This window comes from Passer domesticus, chromosome 5, assembly GCF_036417665.1.
Source record: "Passer domesticus isolate bPasDom1 chromosome 5, bPasDom1.hap1, whole genome shotgun sequence".
NCBI classification, from domain to species: domain Eukaryota; kingdom Metazoa; phylum Chordata; class Aves; order Passeriformes; family Passeridae; genus Passer; species Passer domesticus.
In genome coordinates this window covers 79,060,268-79,085,225 of record NC_087478.1, presented here as the reverse complement: position 1 = coordinate 79,085,225, position 24,958 = coordinate 79,060,268, and the positions used below count along the sequence as shown (strand labels likewise).

Genomic DNA, 24,958 nt, shown 5'->3' with positions numbered 1-24,958 from the left:
GAAGTGTTCTTAAAACAAAGCATTAGAAGGAAAACTTAGCCCTGAGAGGTTGTCACGCTGGCCTGAGAAAATAATAGAAGCTAATTATTATATGTGTAGGGAATGCCCCAATGAAGGCAGGAATGATGAATCTGATTCCATGTTCTCAGAAGGCTAATTTATTATTTTATGTTACTATATTATATTAGAGAATACTATACTAAACTATACTAATGAATACAGAAAGGATACTTACAGAATGATAAAAAGATAAGAATGAAAACTTGTGACTCTCTCCAGAGTCCCAACACAGCTTGGCACTCTTTGGCCAGAGAGTGAAAACAACTCACAGCAGAATCCAATGAAACAATCACCTGTGGGTAAACAATCTCCAAACACATTCCACATGTGAGCACAACACAGGAGAAGCAAATGAGATAAGAATTTGTTTTCCTTTTTCTCTGAGGCTCCTCATCTTCCCAGGAGAAAATCCTGGGTGAAGGAATTTTTTCAGAGAATGTGAATGCCACAGCTAATATCATCATAATTGCAAACTTCCTTGGAGCTGCATGATCTCTGAGCCCTGACACTGCTGCCCACTGTGGTGGTGTGTATCCACCAAGGTTCAGGATGGAGGGGAGGGTCCTTGAAGGGGAAGATTCCTTTGCCAAACTGCTGTGGGATCTTTAAAATCCCCCTGGAACAAACAGGAACTTGGTGTTTTCAGCCTCATGTAAAAGGAATGAAGAAAATCCCATCACTAAGGTCACTTCAAAGTGGATAAACCACTGCATGAGATAATGACTGAAAGAGCCCTGAATATATGACTTGTTATATATCTTATCTGTGTAATTTCTATGGACGAGAGAATCTCACCCAGATAACACCTCAGACTTTTGGAGTGCAACTCATTATTTAGCATGGAGAAAAGCTCCCTCTAAATGCAGGCTTTTAACTAAGTACAGCTGATTGCTCAGCTGAGACCAGAAGAGCACTCCCTTTAGCTCTTGCACTCTGGGGAGGCAGGGCCAGGTCTCCTGGCAGCTGTGATGAACATCATAAACTAAGTTATGTTAATCCTCCAAGTTCCAGACTTGAGATAAGTCAGAGGTTTTACAGCACCCATTATCTACTACTGTGGCTTTTATTTTGTTTGAAGCCATGCAATGTTTATTAGCTGAATGCCCTTAAGCATTGAGAATGAAAGCAGATATTTACCATTTAAATTTAGATCATGCTTCCCCCCTGTCACACACACACACATAATTTTAAAGTTTACTCTGAACAGTTCCCAGGATTGTGTGTCCAGATTCCAAGCAGAAGGCTAATAATAACCCCTACATTATTATAGGCACCAAATGGGTGCTCATAAAACCATAGTTGCAGCCAGAGATGGGAGATGATAGTTGTTTATCAAAACAATGAATTAGTTGAAATTCATTTTGTGCTGTCACTAGCACTGGGAGCCAAGCACAGCACTCTGTAGTGCACTGACTGGACCACTTAGCAGTATTTATCCCTGCCCATTACAGCATGGCCTTGTAGGAAATCACTGCTTCCAGGATCTGGGATTAATCATCCTCCTCCTGACAGAGGTTGTATGGGATGAGCAGTGATGGGAGCCCAGGCAGAGCACCAGCTGGGCTTCAGACATAAACTGGCTTTGCTCACTGGTGGTTTGTGAAGAGCTGCTCTCCACCCACACCCATTCCTCCAACCTGCTCCACAAAAGAAAAGTGATGCTGGGGATATACCCTGAGACACCATCAGGTACCAATTCCATCTTCCCCAGGGTCACTTTTCTGCCTCCAGGAGCAATCAGCAGCAGCACGTTAGGAAACCTTTGCTCAGACTGAGCTTTTCTTTTCATCTAATCATTTCTACACTTTGCAACACATTTATTTTTACTGTGAGAAAGATGTGGTCCGCAGTGTTTGCCTTCCATTTCACTTCAGTTGTTGATCACAGTGTTTCTATCATTCTCTTTTATCATCCTGCAGCATTGCAAACCCTACTGTGGAAATACCTCCTAAAGAGTTTCTCTGCTCCTCCTGCTGTGTCTCTTAATTCTCCAGGTGTAAAGGCAAAGCTGTTTGCTCTTTAAAAAAAAAATTAAATTCCTGGTACAAACAAAAGTTCAAGGTTCCAGGTGGCTAGCAAATAACAGGAACAAGTGTCTTTACAACACAGAGAAAAAAGGGAGGGTAAAAAAAAAAGAGAGGCATAGCTATGAGAATAATAGCTGATTTTGAAAAAGATGGGTTCCCCTGAATATTATGTTGTGCACCGTGTTTAAAAGATGTAACATTTATCAAGGCTCATGTCATCAGAGTCATAAAAAAAAAGAGGATCATTAAAAATCCATGAGTCAGTTTTCAATGTATTTTGTTGCCTTAATTCCTCATCTTCCTGGGACACAGGCCTGCATCCATCAACTGATTCAATCCTCAGTCATCAATCAATAGGGCTGGTGCAGACTTCTGGTGTTCACCTAAGCTCCATTGTCAAAGAAAGATGGAAATGGCACAGGACACTGGCACAGGACACGGATCTTTCAAGATCTTCCTGAATATCCTGCTCTAGCTGGATTGTAATCACATTGCAAAGCTTTTCCAGGTTGCCTGAGATTTCCATGGAGCCAAATCCAGAAAGCCAAGGTGTACATGCAAAAAAAAAAAAATTATCACAGCAAAAGCCAGGGAACAGTTTGATTTTAATTGGATGCAAGCTGCAGTCTCATTTGATATGGTATACATAACTGAAAGTAAGACAAGAAAATTATTATAGCCTGGCTGAGGAGAAGAGGGTGACAGCTGGTCTGTTCAGACTCTGACCACACAGAAACACCCAGTGCTGTCTACCAACATGAAATACAGAGCCCTGCATCCCTTAATGACATTTCTAGTCACCATTTGTGCTGCTCCATACAGACTGAGTGAGACAGTGGTAGAGCAAGGCACTCTGACAGAAGTACTTTTCGTGTTGTGAAGATTACAAGTACAGGCAGTGATCCAGCATTAATGCCAGTGGCTTTACTCACTCAGTGTGCCAGCTGCCCTCCCATTCAAACTGACTCACCAGAGCCTGATAAAACTGTATTTTTAAAGCACTTTGACTTACTCTAAGCTGCAAATAATAAGTTGTGCCTTTCCAGCATGACTTTATCCTTACCAGAACATACCACGTCAAACAAAACGTCTTTTGCTCCCAGCCAGAGCAGCAGAAGGGAAGATGTTGGAACTCCAGCCCTCAGAACTATCAAGTCCTAACCCCAAGAGGAGTCAGATTGGTTCCTGGAGTTCCTTAGGAGCAGCATCCCCCCGGGCAGGGCTGGGATTTGTGGCCAGGTTGCTGCTGGCAGCCAGGGTGCTCTCACAGAGCAGCTGGGCCCTGCTGACCACTCCCTACCCTGGCCAAGGTCTCACAGAAAACTCTCTTTAAACTTTGTTGGAAGCATTTCTTCATCTCCTTGGTGCTTGAGACCATGCCCCCTCTCCCAGTCCCTGGGAAAGTGGAGTAGGACATGTGCACTAAGAAGGCAACAACTTCACCTCTCTCCCCTTTCTTCCAGTTCTTCCTACTCATCTCTTGGCTTCTGAGCAAGGGAGAGGGAAGAGAGAAGGGATCAGACCAAAGGCTGGAAGAGACCCTAAAAAAACCCAAAAAAACCAAGAAAAAACCCACTTTCCCACAAAAGAAACCCCCAACACAAAAAAAAATTAACCAAAACAAATGAATAAAGCACAAAAAAACCCCAAAAAACACACCCAAAAACAAAACAAAGAACCCCCCCAAAAAAAACAAACAAAAAAAAAAACCCACAAAAAACAACCAAAAGAAAACTAAAAAAACCCAAAGAAACCAAAGCAAACCAACCAAATAAACAAAAACCTCAAAAAAGCAATATAACCACCAATACCAAAAAATCACAACAAAACAAAAAGCCGCACCTCAGCACTGGCCGTGGGTTTATGGCCACTCTTTCTGGTCCTCCACACCATCCTAGGAGCAGTTCAAGGCATCTCCAAAATATCCAAAATTACTTTTTCCTTCAGGAGTGTCATTCATGTTGGCTACACCATATTTCAGGCTCAGCTCTGATGGAGTAAAATCAATTTTGAACCCTTTTGGCACACAGGAATCTGCTGAAACCAAGGAGCTGGTGCAGGCTACAGGAAAGTGTGCCTTTGCCTTCCCCCTGGAAGTGACACCTGGATAAAAGGATCCAGTTAATCCCCCACATTTCTCCAGTGGGATACAAAACAGCAGTGAATGAAAGAATAATCAGGGGTTAGTAAAGCTGGGTTTGTTTGTTTTAAATATGCAATTCCTAAATTGCAAGTTCTTTGAAGACAAATGGTGAGGTGTTGAGTAATTTCCTTTGAAAATCCAAAAAACCTAACTTCCTTGCAAAAAATGGCCTTTCTGTTCAAAATACATTTACCAACAAAAATTCATGCATGCAAAAATTCTTTGACAATAACCAGATCATCCTGCCATTGAAAGCATTATAGAACTCCCTCCTCTATCTCCTTTCTTTCTTTTTCCTTGTTAAAGATGACAAACTAATTTGAGTTTGAGTTTTAGCTTTTTTTTTTTTTTAGGGTTGGGATTAAATGTGTGAGATGGTATTCCTTGTTTGGATTCAGATGTTTATTAGTTTTTATCTCTATTATAGTTTTCAACAAATTAAAAAATTGAGTTGCATTTTTCTCTTTATAAAGCTTTTTAAGGCTAAATTGTCTAATTAAGAAATTACACTTAAATTAGTAGTTAATAACTACTTGTGATTCACAATGTGGATTTTTATGTAATTACACAATACTGCTTAAACTCATGAAGAAGAAGGTGGAGAAGAAGGATTAGCTTCTGATTTTAAATTTTTTTCTCTTGTTTTATATATATTACTATATTTTAAAACTTCAAGTTTTCTACTATGTGATATTACACTTCTGTTCAAACTGCATACCTATAATCTCAGTTTTATCACTCAATTTTGGAAGCCTTCTCCATGGCCTCAGGTCAAATGCAGTGTTCTCTTGGGGGTCAGTGCCTGCCAGCACAGAAAGTCTGAAATTCTCAGTAACCAGGGTTCCAACACATATGTGTTAGTAACAGCACACCAGAAAGTTCAGGTTTCACAAATGGGGTGACAGAACAAGTTACACAATGAAGTCAGCAGAGAGAAATGATACAAGTGTGGATATTGCCCTAAAATGATCAAAACCATTGGACACAGCAGTCTGATAACTTACCTTTCACATGAGTGCAATAAACACTCATTTGGAATAAACAACCTTATACTGAAGTTATGTGTTCTGTAACAGGGCAATGTAATGTAAATTAAGCCGCCTGCTTGAGTTCCACATGCAGCAACCTTTGTAAAAAAAATGCCTTGAGCACAGAAAGCAGTGGGGAGAGCATTACAACAAAAATCCTCCTGTTCAGTGAGGATGGGGTGAATGACTCCTAATCAATAAAAAAGTCAGGGTGAACTGTCCACAGGAGCATACAAAGAAGTCCAGTCTCCTATGAAGATAGTTGAGATGAATATGTAAATGCACTGTGCCGTGAACTTCCAGAATTTCAGATAACTCCTTGAAACAGGTTATTTTTCCCCAGGCTCTTTCCACTCAGAAGTTCCTAAAATTGCATATTTCCCACAGAAGCAAAATGCCATTACATCTGAGATAGATGGAAAATGCCATTAACAGAAGAAATGCTCCCCAAAACCTTGTAGCAGAAATTGAAAAGTGACAGTGGCATGAAATACACTGACATTTAGTCAGGCTGGAATATGAATAACCTGATGGAGACTGCAAAAAAAGCAGAGCTGAGCAGGAGTGTGGTCTTTGTCCCTTCCACAGTAGGATACTCTTTCCAAACAACTTGTGAAAAGAAGGTCAGTTATTGACATCTAATTGGACAACCTGCTGAATTATTATCTGAAACAGCCTTTGGAGTCCTACTGCCTTCACATTCTGCATGTAAAATATTGTTCACTGTAAAGATAAATCCAACCTACAGCACTTAATATTGTGCATTTGAAAGCTTATTAGTGGTTTTGAAATACTTGAACGTGGAATGGTGGTTTCAACCATGATCCTGCAGTGGGAATTGAGATATTTGAGACAGGTAGTCCAGTCCTTTTATATTCCACCAGAACAAAAAGACATTTGAACCACTCTTGGTGCTCAGATTTGAACCCACAGCACTGAAGCCCTTTCCATCACCACTGAAGAAAAAGGCTTGCATTACACTGTAAGACCTCCTGAAAGGCAAAACCAGCACATTTCATCCCACAGCTGTTCAATCCTGGGCTGCATTTGCTACAGCAGTGTATATATACACCTGTATATACACACACACTGCTGCAGATAAATTGCTTTGTGGTATATATAAGAATATATACATTTGGTATTTATGTTTAATTGATCTTTATATATTAAAGTATACATACTTTTGAACTTACATTGGCAGTCACTGGAGGACCTCCCTGTGCTGTTAAAGAAAAATTATCATAAACAGGAATTTTTCTGAACAACTTAAGACAGTGACTTAAAAGTGGCTAAAACAGAGTTTGAAACAGCAAGGCAGTGTAAAACTACACATTTTTATACTTCATTGAGTTTTCCCATATTTTTCTCACTGATCTTGCTTTGCTCCATTAGATTTACTGCAGGAAAAGTCTAGTTTGCTGCAGCAGGTCCAAACATCAGAAGTGGCCATGGTGAGCAAACCAAGAGAGGAGGCAGAGAAGTCCTGCTGTCGATGTCTCACCAGCCCTCACATCCCCACATCACAGAATTGCCAGAGATCCCATCAGAGCTGAGTCAAACTCAGGCCCACGGGTGCAGAGCGAGGCAATGAGTGCATGCTTGCATCCCTGATGGATCAGAAAAGGACTCTGCATTTATAAGTTCACACTTTCCCCCCCACACAGACACCCCCAGAGGACCTGCATTCCCAGAGGTAAATTAAATTCTCATGGTTTTGCCTTTAAAAGAAACCATTATTTCCTGAAAGTGGGCATGGAGCTGTTTAAGGAGGCAGAGCATCACCTGCCAGAATCCAGCACCACTGCCATCCTGCAGGCTGGAACCCACCCCATCTTCCAGGGGGGCTGAAATTCCAATACCTAAAAGGCCTCTGAGAAGGTGAATGGGGAATGAACTCTCTAACAAAAATATGTATTTTAAGAATAGTGAAATGCTTAATTTCTGAAAGTGCCTTTTGATCATTAGAACCTTTGGTTTTAACCATTCTGGTGTCTCCTGCCAAGTGTGGTTTACTGATGACACATCATCGTGGCACCAGGAATGGACTTGTTGATAAGTTAAATAATGGGACTACTTTCAGACCATTTTTATAGCTGAAAATTCTCATGGCATAAAAGAGTCATCATACAGTTATTTCACTGTGGAAAACTGTTATTTTTCTTAGAATAACTTTGAACTCTGTAGCTTTTTTTGGGAAGGGGGTTGTTTTTCAAATAAAACCCTGCTTCCTTTCTTCCCCAAAAAACTCAGCTTGTCTTAGCTGGAACGATACCAAATCCATTAAGATATGTATTCAGACAGATTGTAAATTTAGCTAGAGCATTTATATGTTACTAAATCCAAACAAAGATCTCAAGCAAGATGCAAAATGTGACACACACACACAAAAAAAAAAGTTCCAAAATATATGGAATGGGATTTTTAAAGCTGAGCAAGGGACTCAGCCACACAAGTTTGAAAGAAATTGATTAATTATGTGGTTGATAACCTTGGTTTATATGCCATGATAAATTCTGGTGTAGCTTCATTGTCTTCAGTGGAGCTGCTCTGCAAATGTATTTGACAGATAGTCATGATTCTTCTCCAAGAATAACTTCTGAGGCAGAAATTTTAAAACATGAGTGAATGAAAGTCCTGTGCCAAGTCCTACCCTAATTTATGCCCTGTACCAAACAGCTGAGTTGGAAGTGACGGTGTCAGGAAAGGCAGAAGGAGACATGAGTCTGTTCTTCCTTAGCTGGGACGTTACATCAATTCCCCTTGGTGATGGTCATGTCTCCAAACAACACAGCAGGAATCCACAACGCAGCTTGTGGGAGATTCTTTCCTTCCAAGCCTGCAAGTTCTTGTATTTCACAAGCTCTAAGTGTTCAGGGAGGACCCTGGACTAGTCTCAGTGGAGAGCCATGAAATTCACTCCTATTAACTACTGCATCAATCTGAGCCTGGGCTGCTTCAAAATGAATTTGAGGATGAGCACTGGAAATGGCCATTTTAATATGAATATTGGAATTAGTCACTTAATTTAATCAGAAAATGATGTGTTTCAGACGGCTCCGTCTCGATGTTATTTTGAATCAAAACCCAGCATTTGGATTAGTTTTCTTTAGTCTGCTGGGTTATTTTTGGCTCATTATCAGCATTAAACTTGTCTAAGTAAAACTGACTGGTCCAACAGCACACACACCTTTGCTCAGGTGAGAGGGAAGCAATGCCCATCTCAACTCATCTTTTACGCAACATTACTAAGGACATGAGGGGGATTTATTATTTTTCCCAAAGCATCATTTAAGCCAGCAGCAATCTGAGTGCTCCAGCTCTAAGCCTAGCAAATTGCTCATGTCCTCACTCCTGATTCTTCTGCTGGCAGAGCTATTTTACAGCAAAGTGATGTAATCTGGCAGCGAGTGAGCTCAACATAAACAGCATGGCTCCAGTAATACCCCTGCCCCAGGGGATCATTGCTGGGGCAGGAGGAGCCAGCCAGCAAGCTGGTCTCCAGACTGACAGCCCAAGCACTTGGATGCCCTTCCCAGCTCTTCCCCCATTGTCTATTTTCAGTCAAATCAGGCAGCAAAGTCCCATACATTGCTTTAATACCCCACTGGATGTTAGAGGCCCATCTGCTGAGCACCCCTAATGAGGCAAAAGTGAAGATATTTCCCATCCAACATGGTCTGCAATACTTATAAACAGAGAACAAGCTCTGGATCAAGAGCCTCTCACGCTCACCATCTGCAAAATGCAGCTAGCTGCTAATCTTCAGCCTCATAAAAATGTGTGGAAGTGAAAAGCTTTATAGGATGCACTGTGACCACTGCCATGACAGAGAGCAGCAGCATTTTTGAAGGAATTTGACTGGGTCAGAAGTAGGGAGGCTGAGCAGAGCCAGCCTTGGAGGAGCAGCAGCCCTGCACAGCCCCAAGGTGCCCCAAAAACAGACACAGAGCACACGGTTCTGGAGCTGATTGTTCCTCACTCACTGGGGTTGTGATAAGGGGGTATTTTCTTCCCTTCACTGGGCCCAAAGAAAAGGAAAGTATTTATAACAATACTTTATTAGCAGCAGTGCCTATCAAGTGGCTCACTGTGCTTTCTGTGCTCCCCTCTGAGGTCTGCCAGAAGAGAGGCTGATTGCCATCTGACTGTGCATGGCAGCCACCTCCCACCCTTCTTTCCTTAGTTCTACACCCTCCTAAACATGTAATTATTTATGTGTCTGCAAGTGCTGGAGATAAATACAGCCTATCCTCCCCCTTCTCTCAGAGCTTACACCTGTGATCTCTAATTCTTCATCTCTGCAGCACTGCGCACCTGCACCATTTCATCCTGTGTGCATAACTGTGGGTTATGTACCTGGGGTTTTATGTAACCTGGGTTTCTCCTCCCAGGCTGGTCTCAGCACCTCCAGCCCAGTTCTACTTCTACTTCTTATGGCTTGGCCCCTTCTAATCTCTCATATTTGGGCACCTCCAAAATCAGCTCTTCTCCCTCTTTCTCTTCAGAGCTCTCTCTGTGACCTTAGTCATGCTTGACAGACTTCCAGTCCCCTCCATCATTTCTACTCCCCTCTGCAGCAATTTCCATTTACAAGTGCAAGTTTATCAAAATATGAGGAACAATTTTAAGTATAGAAACCACTGGACAGGTTTTTTCTACATTTACTCTTTCTTCATTAACTTCTCCAGGTCCAGGCACAGGCTCAGGCTTAGGCTCTGCCACACAGGTAGCCCATCAATGCTTCTCCTTCAGAGTACGGCTGTGAACACATTTTTTAATTTTTTAAAATTTATAAATATTTTTTTAAAATCTGTTTGATTTTTTTAAATCTGTTTTAACTCATTTTAAATCTGTTTAAATTTCTCAAAATCTGTTTTTAAATCTGTTCTTGACAAAGAAGCCAATAAGAGAGAATCTATTACTAGCACTTGGAGAAGAATCATGACCAAACTTTCAAAACAACAAAATGCTTGAACTATTCCAGCTATGATAAAAGGTGCAGGAAAAAATCCTGGTGCAACATCACCATGGATGGGAAATTAGCTACAAAGAGCTTATCTTGATTTGTTATGGAGTTCAAGTTAAGGACCATGGCTTTAAAAGTTACTTTGACTAAGAGTTGCCACATCTACTCTGAGGAACAAGGACAGCATTTCAGCAAAGCCTAAGCAAAAAAAATCAAAGTAGAATTTCCTAAGGAAAATAGAAACTTAAAATAACACCAAATAGAAACTTAAAATAACTTCAATTTGCTTCTTGTGTGGTGATCTCATTTCCTTAGGATCAGCTTCTTATTAGCTCTCCAAGTATGAGGAGGTATATTAATCTTCTTAAAACTAATAATCTGATTGTCTGATTAAGGAAATCTTAATTCATTTAGATTTATTCTGCAGACTCTTGCCTTACCATACTGTTGGGCATAGAAGTCTGGGATGGAGGGCATTCCTCTGGCTTCAGTTTTGAAAAGGATTAGAACTGGGTTTTGCTGTCTACCTGCAACCAAAAGATGGAACAATCATCTGAGTCTGACAAGTTTTCTGTAGGTATAATTGCTGCACTCATAGCTTGTGCAGTGATATCTCTGGCTTCATTTGCAGAAAGGATTTTGGATGGTTTGCAGGGGTGAATGATTCATTTGCATCACTAGAAATTCAAAGCACTGCTTGGTTTTAAATTCAAGAATAATCAAAGTCTATATCAGTTGTTTTTAAAGGGTTTGGAGGGATAAAAAAATTTAAATACAAGAACATAAGTAGCAAGATCTTATCATATAAACTGAAAATAAGAACTATCTGTCCAGTGCTCCAAAATCTAAACTTTCTTTTCTATTTCTGCAAATTGATTAATAGCGCGTGTTGACCATTGGTTTGAAATATTTAATCTGTTTTCTTCAAGTAGGCAAAATGTGGAAATTAAACTGTTACAAGGAAGGCATGCCAAAACAGAGAAGGAAGCTATTTAGCCAGTTATTTCTGCCTTACAAGGTTTACAATCCAAAGGCAAGTTTTCAAGAATAAAGTTATTTTGATCAACCCCTCATTTTGAAGTGTCAAAGCTGGTTCCAAAGCCGCCAACACTTTCCCCAATGGTTGTAGGATACCTAAAGCATCCAAGGCTTTAATGCTGCAAAAAGTTTTTGGTTTTGGTTTTTTGTTTGTTTTTTGTGGGGGGGATTTTTTTTTTTGTTTGTTGGTTGGTTGGTTTTTTGTTTGTTTTGTTCAGTTGCCCCCATCCAAAAGTGTGAAGTGGGCCACAGACAGCGACAAGTTCTCAAGTGCCCCAATAATCAACCCTGACTCCTGCTCACAGCTCAGGGGAGCTGCTACCTGTCCACTCACATAGAAAACTTTGCTGGGAAAGCTTTAAAACAATCTGCTGAGCTGATGCCTTGCCTTTCTGACCCGAAATCTCTTTGTCCCTGCAGCTCTCGTGGTGCGCTTCCTGACCAAGCGGTTCATCTGGGAGTACGACCCAACTCTAGGTAGGTGGTTTGTCCTGGAAGCCTGCTGTGGAATAATGGCATGGCTGAAGCAATGGAATCACAGAGTTAAAATTCCAAGCCTCAGTCAGCCTCTAAATCTGCTGCAAAAAAAAAGCTCATTTTAAGCTGGAACAAATTGTTGCCGAAGATGGCAGAACAGAGAAGCAGCAGACAAAGGCTGAGTTAGTGTGTGAGGCACATTTCTGCCCACTCAGAAATCCAGGGAATTCTGCCATTGAAACAAATTGCTTCAGCATTAAACTCTTCAAATCATTTAGTGCGAGATCAGTCTTCTCCTTTCGAATAACCCAAATGTATTCTGCTTGAGAGTAAGATGACTGGGATACAGATCTGTGTTCTGGGATAGAGATCTTAAAAATCTGTGGCCAAAAAAAGGTTTCTACAGCCAGCCTACCTAGACTTTGGTACTTTTTTTGTCCTCATTTTCAAACATATATTATCTCTGAGTTTTTGGGTGACCAGATAGGGGCACCAGTCATCTAAAGGGCATCCACATGTCCCTTCCACTGCTCCCAGTTAGCTCTGTTGGGTCTGGCATTTTCAAGAAGCTGGCTCAAATATCTCAAAGAACCTGTTGAACAGTTGCTCTGAATTAGAGGCTTCACTTAAAATTTGTGCCAAGGTCAATTTTCTTAGTGTTTCTTAAATTATCATATATTTAAATGCTCTGCAAATCCAGGCCAAGAAGTCCAAGAAAAGGCATTAACTTAGAAGGTGTCTTCAGTACCTCAGGACTAAACAATTCACACACAAAGTAAAGGGCTGGAAAATTCTCTTTTCTCCAACAGTGTGTTCCGCTCTCCTTCCTAATGTTTCTTTGCAGGCTCCAACACAGATCATACAGTTAAATACCAATTTCTTTATTAATGTTCTTTCCTTAAGAGGTTTCATTAAGGAAATAGAAAATGCCTTAAAATTGCACAGCAGAAATGAAGTTTAATATATTCTATTACAGAACCCAGGCAGCCCTTTGTAAAAAGCAAGTATCCCAGATTTTTGTTTGGCACAATGGAGAGATAACAGATATCAAAACTCCCATCTTGGGAAAATAAACCTTGGCACAACCTGAACTCAAATACATTCTTTTATCTGCTCCTATCAATGTAGTCCTCTGTGAATTATGTGCCAGCTGTCTTGTGCTGCACAGTGGAATGTTCAATAGAATGTTGCTTTGGTATTGTTGGTGTTAGTACTTCACATTTCTAGCACTAGTACATCATTCTAAGAACATGACAAGAGGTTTATAAAGCCTTCTCTATCAGTGTAGTCCAAGTTCAGCAATTTCTTACAGGGCCACTGCTTGCAAAAGCATCCTTCTTGCCTTGTTTAAGCACATAAATGAAGTTATTAGCAAGCTACAAGGTTTATTATTTTTTGCTCCATTATGAGGGCCCCATGCCCTTTTTGCTGTACAAGGGTTGACATTTGTTTCTGTTTTACAAATGAATACAATTGCAAATTACTGTGCCCCTCAGGAATCTAATTGTCTTCTCTTTGCAGCAAGGAAAGCTTTCGTGCAGGCAGCAATAAACTAAAAAATTAAATCTCTTACTGAGTTCTACATCACCATTCAGTCGAGAGAATAATAGCTTAAATTATGTATTATAGTCTTTGTGATGCTCAGCTCTCTAGGTTGCTCCGAGGAAACGGTTTGAGAAATTCAAAAACTAATAAACTATTGTCAAGGAGCTATTTCTTAATCACAGAAATCTCTGGTGGAAGCTGCTCACCAAGAGATTGTTTTGTAAAGTATTATTTTATCGAACTACAGATCACAATGGGATTCAAAAAAGGTTCTGAGGTGTTAGAGATGACAAATAATCCTGAAATTGTAACCACTATTTAAGCCTTCAGAGATCAATGAGAAAGGGACTGTACCTTGAAAAGCTTTGAAAACCAGTGCCTGAAAAAATGCATTTCTGTCTTTTAGCATTGTCATCCTGCAGTGATTTGGTGTCCAGTAAACATCTGAATTCACTGAGAAGTTTCAGCAGAATAGATTCATTTCTTCTCAGCAGTCATGGGCTGGCAGTTCTGTGGAAAGAGGGATATCGTGCTCAATCAGTATAAAAAATTAAAGTTGTGTCAGTGAGGATAATTTCCTCTGCAGGGAGAAATAAGCAGCTTTGTCAAGTTATTCTAAAAGGACAGGAGTAAAACAGATGCAAACCATCCAGCTACTAAGCAATGGGAGGTTTTGCCAAAAATCACTGGGGCTGAGACAAAAACATCAAATTCATAGTTTATTTCTTATGTCAAGTTTTCAACCACCCATTAGCCCTCTGATGCAAGCAATCCCCAGACAGTTCCTATTTTAAGGAAAGCTTTCACCAAGCTGTTCAAGGCCTGATGGAAATTCAACATTAACCTAAACTAAGCATCGTATTTAAAAAAAAATATAACTATTCCTCTTTTTATTCAAGGGTAGCACATTTTAACTGGAAGGGAAAAAACACACCTTATAAATATTCCCTACTATTCTAACCTGCCAGAAGAAAATGAAGGGCCATATTTTTAGCAGCACCTGGATAGAATGCTGTATCACCAGGAGCCAAATTACCAACCACAAAATAACATTTTCTGGCGGGAGGAACATCCCTGAGCCCTGCAAGCTTTGGAAAACAGAGCTGCTGCTGAAGTCAGGGCTCTGCAGCTCTGCCACTTTTGTGCAGATGTTGGATCTGTGCAAACAGTGGCAGGACAGCTACATCTTCACCAGAAGTACATCTCCATCTGCTTTTTATTTAACTGTTCTCAGCCAAAGGGCAACAAGCTCAGCGAAGGTCATTTTCTGGGGAGTGCTAACCACCAGCCTTGACTTGTCCAATATTTCTGTTTAACTGGCAACTCATTGTCACCATATTGGCACTGGGGTTTTGTTTGCTTTTCCAAAAGGTGCTAAATTCCTCAAGGTAAATTCCTACCTGGCATTATTGAGGCGAATGGGTTTTCACATCCATCTTCATTTACAGCAAATTGAAACTATCTCACATTTTCAACAGAATTAGATGAAAGAGCTCTATGTAGAAATGGGCTGGAATAGCACATTTTAAAAAATACATTTAGTTGTTTCCTAAAATATTAAATACATTAAGAATTCAGCATTAAATTGGTCTTCTTTAGCTAGTTAAATATGCACTGAGAAAGGGGATTGGGTTCCCACATGGTTTTCACCAAAATTCATTAATGATTACATGTTTTTAAATAGAACTAAACTTGAGAAACATATAAGCAACCTCAGTGTGATGTTAGAAAGCCTCAAAATGCTTGGCCTGGGTAGGGACCAGTGAAGTCACACTCTTGTCATGAATGTGGGACTCTCATGGACCTCAGTGACCCCTGGGCTTGACCCCATAATTCTCAGGGATTGCAGTAGGGAATAGCTGTTCTCCCCAGTCCCAGTAAATGGTAATAAGAATTTTTGAGTCTGCATCTCAGCAATTCCCCCAGGATCTGCTGGCAGCGCCCAGAATTTATGGTGCCCTCACCTGAGCTCAAAGAGGGAGAGATAGTGTGTTCACTTTGATATTTAATTGATTTTAAAATTGGAGATGCTGAATCAGAGTAATCAAGGAATCTGCAAATTTATTTTTTCCTGGGAGGCAAAAAAGGAGGAGAAACCCCAAAGAGCCATCACAGCAGCAGAGAGATAGAGGGCCTGCAGAGAACTTCGTGGGTAGCTGCAAATTTCCTGCCTCCAAAAGCCATGACATGCAGGGAGAATCTCCTGGGTAAAATGATGAAAAAGAAAATTCATCATTGCTATGGCTGAGCACTTGTAGAAATAATTTTGCAGCATTTCTCTGAGAACACATTTGTTGCTCCACCAAAAACTGAACAATTTGCTTTACTAAAAACAGAGCTGGGGTATCCAAGAATTGGGAGAAAAAAAATCAAAACAAAAGAAGAAAACCCCAAAAAAACCCAACAAAGAAACAAACAAACAAACAAAACCCCAAACAACAAAAAACCCAAAACCCCCAAACAAAAAACCCCCCAAGAATATTATAAACTATATTTTGTCATTTTTTTATGTATAGCTGGGAGAATCAAGGGGTTCCTGAGGTTCAAGGACTTAAACACCAGTTTTTGCTATATAGGAAAAAGCCCCAAACAAATAAAACCCCAGGTAAATGCAGGAGACGGGCTCCAAGTTCTTTTCTTGTTTCTCTAACTGATTTGTTGTCTGCAGCCTCTCTGCCTCTGTGTCTCACCTCCAAAATCCTTCATCTTACAGAAGGATTGCAAATCCTTAGAGTAACTGATACTCACATTTAAGTCATTCATCAAAGGCACACAGAAACACCAAGCAAAGCCTGGATTTGAAACAAAAATCTACTTCTATCAGCAAACAAGGAGATGATATTTTTGTTGACCTTTCTAAAAGTGTCTTGGCTTTCTCACACTGCCCCTAGATGTCATTCTCCAGCTATTCACACATTTCATATGACTTTGGCAATCCTCGGAAAAGAAAACTCTCTCTCAGCAGATGATCAGTAGAGCAGGACATGACAGATTGTGTATGAAGGCAAAGAAAGACAGAAAGCAAAGTTTATTTAGTTTGAAAGGGATAGAGAGAAGACTCTTCACTACTTTAAAGGAATAGAGGTAACTGTAAGAAATGGTGGTTTTAAGAAAAATTATAATTTTGCCAGGACTGCTAGATTAATAGTGACATTTTTGAAAAGTATTTCTTGTGACTATTACAATTTCCTTACAGGTTTTTGTTCACTCTTTTTTCTCCCCTGGCAGAATAAAACACTTGAACAGTGTTTCTATAAAGTCCTTTCTAATGCCGCATACAGACAATCCATAAGAGGCCCCCAAACATGGGCAAGGTGTGTAGGGATCAGGAAAGCAAGAAAGATAGGAGACAAAGTTGTAAAAATTGCTTGAAGGAAGGAAACAGGAATGTCTCTTAGAGCCCTGAATTCTCCCACAGCAGAAAACTAAATCTCCTACAGACGAGCTCAAGACTTGCAAATGACACCACAGTGGCAAGAACAGCAGAAACGATTTTGTGAAGGTATTTACACTGGCAAGGAGGCTTTTCCCACTGGAAAACTTCTTGCAAGGATGATTATTTTTACATTAGAATGGCAGTTTTTCTTACATCTATAGCTGGGGGGTTCTGTTAGCAAAACAGTATCAATCAGGAATCACAAGGAAAGGGTAGAGGTCCCATAGAGGATATAAATAATATGGCAAAACTAGCAAATAACACTGGCCTGAGTTTGTTTTCTGCACTGGATGAATACAGGTCTGTATGAACAGCATAAACAGCAAAGTAGCAATATATCCAAACTGGCTTTCATCAAAATGGCTGAGAACTGGAAACAGCTTAGCTGTGGGAATCCAGACCTCACTAAAGAGTAGAAGTGTAGTTATTTAATATAATTTATTATATATTTATTAATTTTAAAAATAAAATAGAAATATTAGATTTAATATAAATAAATAAAACCATATAAATATATATCTATAATATATAACCGTGTAATATTATATAATTATAATATTGTATTACTTAAATAATTATATATTATTTAGTATAATTTAGAATGTGTTATAATATATTCTAGCAAGAGTATATGACACTGAAGCTATGACAAAGAGCTCAGGTCCAAATACAGCTCTCCAGGATTATCTTTGCTGTCTGGTTTATTCAGCTTTGTCTGGACAGCTGGAATACCATGTGAATACAAACTCCTGATCCCTGGGCTTCCATCCCCGCTGCAGATCCTAGGTTAAAGAAACATTGTGCATTGTGAGCTTTTTTTTTAGTTTTCTTGGCTGGTGGCTTACTCAGCAAGTTTGCCCTAGCACTCCTGAAGGTTTCACTGCCTGTCCCCAGCACAAAAACCCTGCAGCAGAGGGAGAAACTGCCCAGCCAGCAAACAGAGCAGCCCAGAGTGAAAGAGGTGTTCATAAATCATGAACTGATGGCCCCTCCAGCCCTTGGGTGCCAGGGCTGACAGCCCTGCAAGGAAAGCAAGCAGCCCCACAGCACAGTGCAGTCTGCAAGCAGCTCGTGATGGAAAATAACCATTTCCTACATGGAGCAGAGGAGCAGGGAGTTCTGCCACCCTCTTGCAGAACTTTTCCTTCTGCATATTTCAGCTCAACGCCCGTGCTGACGACTCCAGCTTGTCCAAGCACAGGCTGGCAGTGACACTCGTGGTCCTGAGTGGGCTCTAATGGTAACCAGCATTTGGAGCTGGGAGGAAGGGCTGCCATGACAAACGTGTAGGCACTTCATAAATCACTGGGAAACAGCCTTCTTCTCCAGCCAGACCCCAGCTAGTCGTGTCCTGGATTTTTATTGACAAAATTACTCATTCCTTCTGCCTCGGTGCTTAAGGGATTCAGTCCTCAGCAGTCTAGGTTTTGCCTTCCTAGGCATCTTCCTGTGATCACATTTTTCCTGCATCAAAACAGCAGAAACTTTATTTAACTTGATATACTTTTAATATGCTGCATCATTTTTACTGAGCTCTTCAGCAGGAGGAATTGATACTGAATGTATTATAGCAATGAGCCATGAAAGTATTCCCAGTTTCTCTGAGGTGTTTCTAAGGAAATGGACTCATATGGCCTAAAGCACCTTAAAACAACAATTCTGGTTTCTAAAATTCTCAACAAAGTCTTGAAATGATGAAATTGTAATTGAGAGCAGCAACAGAAGATGCTTACAATAACAAGGGAAGCAGTTATCTGAAAATGTGGTTTGTTTTCTTTCATATGAGTCTCAAGATGAAGATATTCCTGATGTCAGTAATAAAAATACTGCTTTTTTACAGTAGCTCAGCAGACAGCAAAACTCAGGAATGGCAGTGGTTGTTCTTGCTATGGCTACAGCTGCAAAATATTTTGCCCCTACTTTTGTTGCTCATCATATTCTGAGATGTTTCCCAGATGGGCAGAATTTTCCAGTGCTTGCCTGTGCTCCTCAGGAGAGAAGGCTTTTTGTGTTACTTGTTTTGGGTGTGAGAAAATTCTCACTGGTTAGCTTTCATTTTTGTTGTCAGAAGTAAGGTGAAACTCCAGCTTCACCAACAAAGACTTGCTGCAATCAGACAAAAAGGCATAGCAAAATATTATTTATTTAGGCTTAAATTTATCAGGGACGTATTTCCTACCAAGAACCAACATCCCTTCCAAGCATTGGAAAGAAAATTAAATGAAAACCAAAAAACCAACAGACCAAAACAACCAACAATTGTTTACACCTTTGAGCTTACTCCCTGCTTGTTAGCACTGCTCTGGCTTTATTGGTTTGGTTTTAGCATGCCTTGATGAATTCTGTTCCAGGTACCTGCCCACATTTTCTTTGCCTACCCCAGTAAAAGCTGAATGAGGATAGAACTTGTAGGAAAGGAGAAGAAACACCACCTCACTTCCCAAAAGAAACCCATTCTTCCCATGCAGCAGAAAAATCATATTTGCATTCAGCAGGAGGTATCAAACAAAGATATTTTTCATTGTTTTTAGAGTCCTCTTCAAGAAAACTATTCTACAATTTCTGTTTGGAGGCCAAAATATTATTTATTGAAAATATCAACACATCAAGAAAAAATTATTTTCTCTAGACTAGGTTTATATTACCCATGTGTTCCACCTAAAAAGAGGAAATTCCAGGGATGCAACAGAACCTCTCACACCAAGATGAGAACTTTATATCTACTGGGGCTATGTACACACTAGCCATCTACTACCTTCCCACTTAATTAAAAATAGGAAAACATGATAAAAACCAAACTTATCACTAAGCAGCAACCTGATCAAGCCTCATTCCTCCTGGATTTGTTCTCCATATTCCCCACTACAGTAGCTGGGTTTTTTTACACGTGTCCTTGTGCTCCATGAAGCATCCTTTGCCCCATGAGTCCCCACAGCACCTGAAGCTCTGCTCAGGTCACCCACAAATATTCTCTGCCCATCTCCACAGAGCAGGGACAGCCCCAGATCCTGCCTGGTGCAGAAGCTCTTGCATGCTGACTACCCTGTGCCTCCTTAGGTAATGGATGTTTTGGGTTTTTTTTGGTGGGTTTTTTTTTTTTTTTTTTTTTTTTTCTAAGGTTGGGATTAAATGTGTGAGATGCTATTTCTTGTTCTGACTCAGATGTTTATTAGTTCTTATTTATATTATAGTTTCACAAGCTGTGAGTTCTACAGCACTTCACTTAACAAACCAAAAATGGAGCCCCATCTCTCTTTCTACAAGGCTTTTTATGGATAAACTGTTCAATTAAGAAATGACACCTAAATTATTTTTACTTTTAATTTAATAACTAACTACTCATGGCCCACGATGCAGACTTTTTATCTAATTATATAATACTACCTAAACCTATGAAGAAGGTGAAGAGGAAGGACTAGCCACTGCCCTAAAACTTCTATTTTGCTTTATATATATTACTACATTCTAAAAGTTTAAACTCTAAGTTATCTACTATGTAATATTACACACTTCTATTCAAACTGCACACTTATAATCTTAGTTTTATCATTCAATTTTTGAAGATTTTTTTACAGCCTCAGGTCAAATGTAATGTTTTCTTGGGGGTCAGTGCCTATTAGCACAGAAAGTCTAAAATTCTCTGTAATTAGAGCTCTAACACTTAGGGATGTGAATAGGGTTGCTGTGCCTCACCCAGCCTTGATTTATGTAGAACAGAAACCTCTGAGAGCTTCACCTCAGAGGTGAAAAAGGCCCTTGGAGCAGCTGAGCCAGCACAGTGCCCCCAGTGCCTCCCACCCGGCTCCCTTTGTGCCCAGCTTTGACCTGACCAGCTTGGGAACATCTGCAGAACTGCAATCACAAATCTGAGTTTGGCATAGGTGGCCTTGGAGAGGGCAGCCAGAATTGAAGTTTGGAAAGAAACCTGTTTGCACATCACCATGTGAACTCCAGAAGCAGCACCCACTGCATGGGAAGCAGGCTGCAGACTCCAGACCTGGGTTAAATATCTCTGCCAACAAGTATCTTCTTTCATCCATGTTTGGGTTGAAATTTGTAGCTTGACACGAGTGTTTGTGTAGCTTGACAGCTGCACTTTAAGAGCACACAACACCCGTGGGGAGTGTACAACCTCCTGGAGCTTTTCCTTCCCTATTTCCTGACTCTTGGGGCTACATGGGCACAGTACAACCTTGAAGAATTATCAGTCACAAAGTCACATTATTTTTACTAGTTTTTCTCCTTTTACACATGATAAAAATGATGCAGTGGCCATTTATGGCCTCTTGTTTGATGGTATTATTAATAAACAACCCCCCTTTTCTCATTTGGGGGTCTGTGATATTAATGAATAGAGAGACACATGAGGTTATGCTGCATTAACATTAGAAATATGTGCTAAATACACAAGGTACTGTGTTATACTGTGGTACTGTAAAACCACTGCTGGTGGCAAAATAAAAACCCTCCTGTAAGGTAAACAACAGAGGGAACACAGCCAGAGGCAAGCAAGAAAAATAAATTCCACTGTGCTTTGAGAAAAGCTGGGGCTGAGGAAGGAAGAAGGCAGGAGAGACTTTCTGAGTCAGGAGGATACACTCAGCTTACAGGGGCTTTCTAAAATGTGAAAAGCTCCTGCAGCAGCAGAGAAATACAGAGGGGGACAGACCTCACCATGGCTGGGGCAAGGAAGGGTTGGGAGAACAACACCACGGTTAATATTAATTTATTTTTCCCCCCAATGGGCTGTCACTGTTCTCAAACGTGACAGACAGGTGCCCCTGATGGGTGTCAAAGATTGCAGGAGTAAATGAGTAGTGAGGTACCAGCAAAACCACCCCAAACAATAAACAAGAACACTCATTCTGTTAACAGAACTAATTATGGGGAGTTTTAGTCTTTTAGACATTGCCATCCAACAGGAATTTAACCACGATTTTAAAGTTCATGTCTGTTAGCTGAGGTTTTTGGTCTGAACACTCTCCTGTAATCAATACACAAAAAATCTTTCTCCGGATCTCTTGCATTTCTCAGATCCACCTGGCTGAAAATCATCATTAGACCAAAGTTTCTTAAAGCATTTTTATGGCCTTGTTTTAGTAACCTCTCTTGACAAAAAAAAAAATCAACTAAAATTCTGTATGGAAAAAGAGGTTGTGTCCCTCTGTATTTAAAAGCAACCAAGAGACCAGGCTGGCTTCAGTTTGCTGTAAAATATTATTGCTTCATCTCACCTGATTTACCTACTCCTGAAAGCAAGAAACACCTCCATGCAAATATTATCTTTTAGAGCTATGACAAATTCCAATATATATTGCTGGTTCAACATAAACAAGTATTGAAAAACAGCTTTTTACATCACTAAAACTTTTTACATCACTGCAAATATAACTCAAAAATCTAGAAATTAATTTCCAGATAATAGTTTTTCTCTATAAACTACAATATTCTGGAACTAATATACTCAGAAAAGCAGGATAGTGCTGGACAAAACAAAGGTTTGAGAGATGACCAGCCAAGTCTCATAGGCCAAAACTCCGTTTAAAATGTCACAGTAAGCATAGTGCCAGGATGTGATGTGATGAAGCTGTGACTGAATATTTCATCCATAGATAGTCTGTGGATCATGGGCTTCAAAATTTTCCCAAGAAAAGTAGTTTTTTCCCTGTATTTTTTAAATCATACTGCTCAGAAGAATAGAGATATTTGTAACATGCTTATCAACACCAAGAGCCCCCAGGGAAGTTGTTTTTTTTTTTTCCCCTGCAAAATAATTTTTCCACAATTATTCAGCAGCTGTGGTCATTTGATTAATTCATTAATTAATGAATTATTGTGGCTCAAAAACAAACCAACTGCTGCCACTTTCCAACAAGTTTTTCAGGCCTTTTTACAGCTCTAAATCTATTTGAAATAAACTTTATTTTAGAACCATGAGAACCAAGAGCGCCCCCTGACTCTGCTCTGAGTTTGTTGAGGGCAAAGCACAGCTCTGGTGTCTGTTCCATCTCTGAGAGCTTAGCCACACAGCTGGAGGTAGAAAAATAGGCAACACCTGGTGCAAAGCAAAGTCTGAAGTGCAGAAAGTTGCCTAAAATCATCTTGGGAGCTGCTGGTAGAGTGCTGCACCTTGTTTTTTTCTATTTAACCATGATGATGCAAACATAAAACTTTTACAGCCTGGATTCACCTGACCAGTTTTAGACTTCCCAGTACTTTTGAGGTGCAGTTTATTCCAGGAGAGAGCTCAGATAAGTTATATCCACCAGCACCTATTTTGTTTGATCAACTCTAATGGGAGTCAGGGGTGCTCAGCTGAGACACAGGCACCTGTGCTGTCAGTGGTTTGTTTCAAACAGGGCTCCAGCAATAATCTCAAGCCCTGTAGTTAATCTCTGATTACATGTCTCAAAAGAAAGAAAAAAAAAAAAAAGAAAAAAAAAAGAAAAAAAAAGGCAGTACCACAAGGAAAATTTTACAAACAAATCCCAAAGCAAGGCAATGTTTTTGTGCTGTACCATGAGATCAATGTGAGCAGACTGGAACTCGCATCTTTAGGGCTCATAATTTACAAGACAACCAGATTCTTCAGATTTTTCTGCTCCCTTGAAGGAGAAGCCATGTCTGTGATTGCACCAAAAATGCTTTCAACCTCCAGCTGTTTTACACTCCTCATTAAAATTCACCCAGCTACCACACATTCCAGAGCACAGGAGCAGACACACATTTAGGAAGATTTATTTACACGAATCTGACCTAAATCGGTGCTACTCATCCAAGATCAAATTCCATTCCAACATGAACAGCCAAAGAAAGTTACACTTGCAACATAAAGGGCTGCCAGAGTCCTATTTTGAGAAGTTAACTATAATTTAAGATTCATGCTGCTTTTGCACGGTGAGCAAAAGTCTATTCCATGAGATTTATTCTCGCATTTCACAGGGAGAACAAATCTCAAGGATTTTATATTATATTTTTATTATATTACTATAAATTATATTATAATATTATAGTTTTATTATATTATTATAAAATTCAGGGGATGGCCAACCTCCTCCTGCCTCCTGAAATGAGGACATTTCACAGATATCCTGCAGTCATGGCTGGGTGAGCACTTTCTCAGGTTCTGTGGAAAAATTCTCAGCAGCCACTTGTCAAGCAGGGCCAGATGGTTGAAGGCACATGAGCACTGCAAAGCCTTAGCAAGTAAGGAGCTAAAATCACACTGCTTACTCAGAGTAAGTAAAATCACACTGCTTACTCCTGCACAGCACCCTCCCCCAAAGAAACGGAGCAGAAGTTCCTAAATAACCTCGAGCTTGGAGTACTACACTTGGAGTACTACACACAATCCCAACCCAGCACAGAGCACTGAAATAACTCATTGAAGGTGCAGCTCTAACACCAAACCAGAGTTTGCTGCTCTTTCTGCATTCCCTGAGGGAATTGCTGCAGCAAGGAGGGTGTGTGGAAGGCACAGATAAGACATTCCACCAAGGGACTTTGACATACCTCACTCTGCTGGGCAGGTATAGCCTCAGGATGAGACTCCAAGGCCTTCAACAGCCTGGAAATACCATCCAGCATGGGTATTTACAGCCTTTAAGAAAGCCAGTCTTCATGACCTCAAACCCTCCAGCAAGCTTGCTTGCCATCTGCCCAAGTAAATTGACCATTTGTCCCTATTAGAGACAGCTGGGCTGTTAAAGCAATTAAGGTGGCAAAGGGAGGGAGTGAATTTTTGGTTTGGGAAGAGACTGTTTGCAGCACCAACAGCAGTGAAACATTCCTGATTGTGAAGAGGTGACATTATTAAAGGAATAATGAGAACAGGCATTCACAAAACACCAGCCCTTGCAGAAGTTCAAGTTAAAGACATGTGTTTCCTAAAAATATATCCTTTGTTCCTATCAAAGAGATTTGCACCAAATGAAAGAGTTGTGCCTCTGACAATGCAAAGCATTCCTAGTCACTGGCCAGACTTTTACAGCATTCATATTTGTCTTTTGATAGAGGACATCTGTGAGCTAGCAACAGTAATAAATCTGAATGTTAGCACAGATAGTTTTCCACATTTCAGGTCAAATGCTATCAAATTTAGCTTATCAGCTTATTAAGATAAACCAAGCTGCTTTGTCATTAGTTTTCTGATTACTTGCTTGGTTCCAAAACCTGGGACAGTAAATAGGGTTGTTGATTTCTCTTTTCCCATTGTGTAAATGCTTAATGCCCACTGGT

The 24,958-nt window shown here is 40.2% G+C and overlaps 1 protein-coding gene and 1 long non-coding RNA gene across 5 annotated transcripts in view; one reads left to right on the top strand and one right to left on the bottom strand.

Moving 5' to 3' along the window:
- Positions 1-24,958, top strand: part of RERG (RAS like estrogen regulated growth inhibitor) — a 95,138-nt gene that overhangs the window by 64,060 nt on the left and 6,120 nt on the right. Inside the window, exon 2 of the mRNA XM_064421363.1 lies at positions 11,683-11,739. Within this exon, the coding sequence (XP_064277433.1) occupies positions 11,683-11,739 (57 nt within the window). The remainder of the gene's footprint in view (positions 1-11,682; positions 11,740-24,958) is intronic.
- LOC135301108 (uncharacterized) lies at positions 378-24,675 on the bottom strand. Of its 4 annotated transcripts, XR_010362838.1 has the most exons (8): positions 24,233-24,675; positions 14,685-14,794; positions 13,639-13,794; positions 10,665-10,751; positions 6,452-10,017; positions 3,930-4,190; positions 3,151-3,574; positions 378-2,600 (listed from the first exon to the last, which is right to left on the bottom strand). It is a non-coding gene; the product is annotated as an uncharacterized LOC135301108 (long non-coding RNA). The 4 variants fall into 4 exon arrangements; XR_010362836.1 differs by lacking the exon at positions 378-2,600 and having other exon boundaries at positions 2,653-3,574; XR_010362839.1 differs by lacking the exons at positions 378-2,600; positions 6,452-10,017 and having other exon boundaries at positions 2,653-3,574.